The following is a 241-nucleotide window of genomic DNA, read 5'->3' as shown; positions in this document are numbered from 1 at the left end:
ATTTCGAATGGCGCAGGCGTGGATATCGACGTCAGCAACATGTGTGAGTACGAAGGCCACTATTACAAGCGAGGAGAGACCTTCTATCAGGGCTGCCGGCAGTCGTGCATGTGTTCCGAAGGGCTGGAGGTGTACTGCGCCGACATCGAGTGCCCGGTCTCCTTTGGCCTCGACCTCATCGACCCCAACTGCCTCGAGTGGGACATCGATCCGGACTATGTGCCGACGCCGCCCAAGTAGG

General features: G+C 58.9%; 1 protein-coding gene across 1 annotated transcript in view; it reads left to right on the top strand.

Moving 5' to 3' along the window:
- LOC119589539 overlaps positions 1-241 on the top strand; it is a gene marked incomplete at its 5' end in the record, with an annotated part of 30,702 nt that overhangs the window by 19,690 nt on the left and 10,771 nt on the right. Inside the window, 1 exon segment of the mRNA XM_037938140.1 lies at positions 17-236. Within this exon segment, the coding sequence (XP_037794068.1) occupies positions 17-236 (220 nt within the window).

Source organism: Penaeus monodon, chromosome 25, assembly GCF_015228065.2.
Source record: "Penaeus monodon isolate SGIC_2016 chromosome 25, NSTDA_Pmon_1, whole genome shotgun sequence".
In the NCBI taxonomy this organism is placed as follows: domain Eukaryota; kingdom Metazoa; phylum Arthropoda; class Malacostraca; order Decapoda; family Penaeidae; genus Penaeus; species Penaeus monodon.
This window is presented reverse-complemented; position numbering and strand designations above follow the sequence as displayed.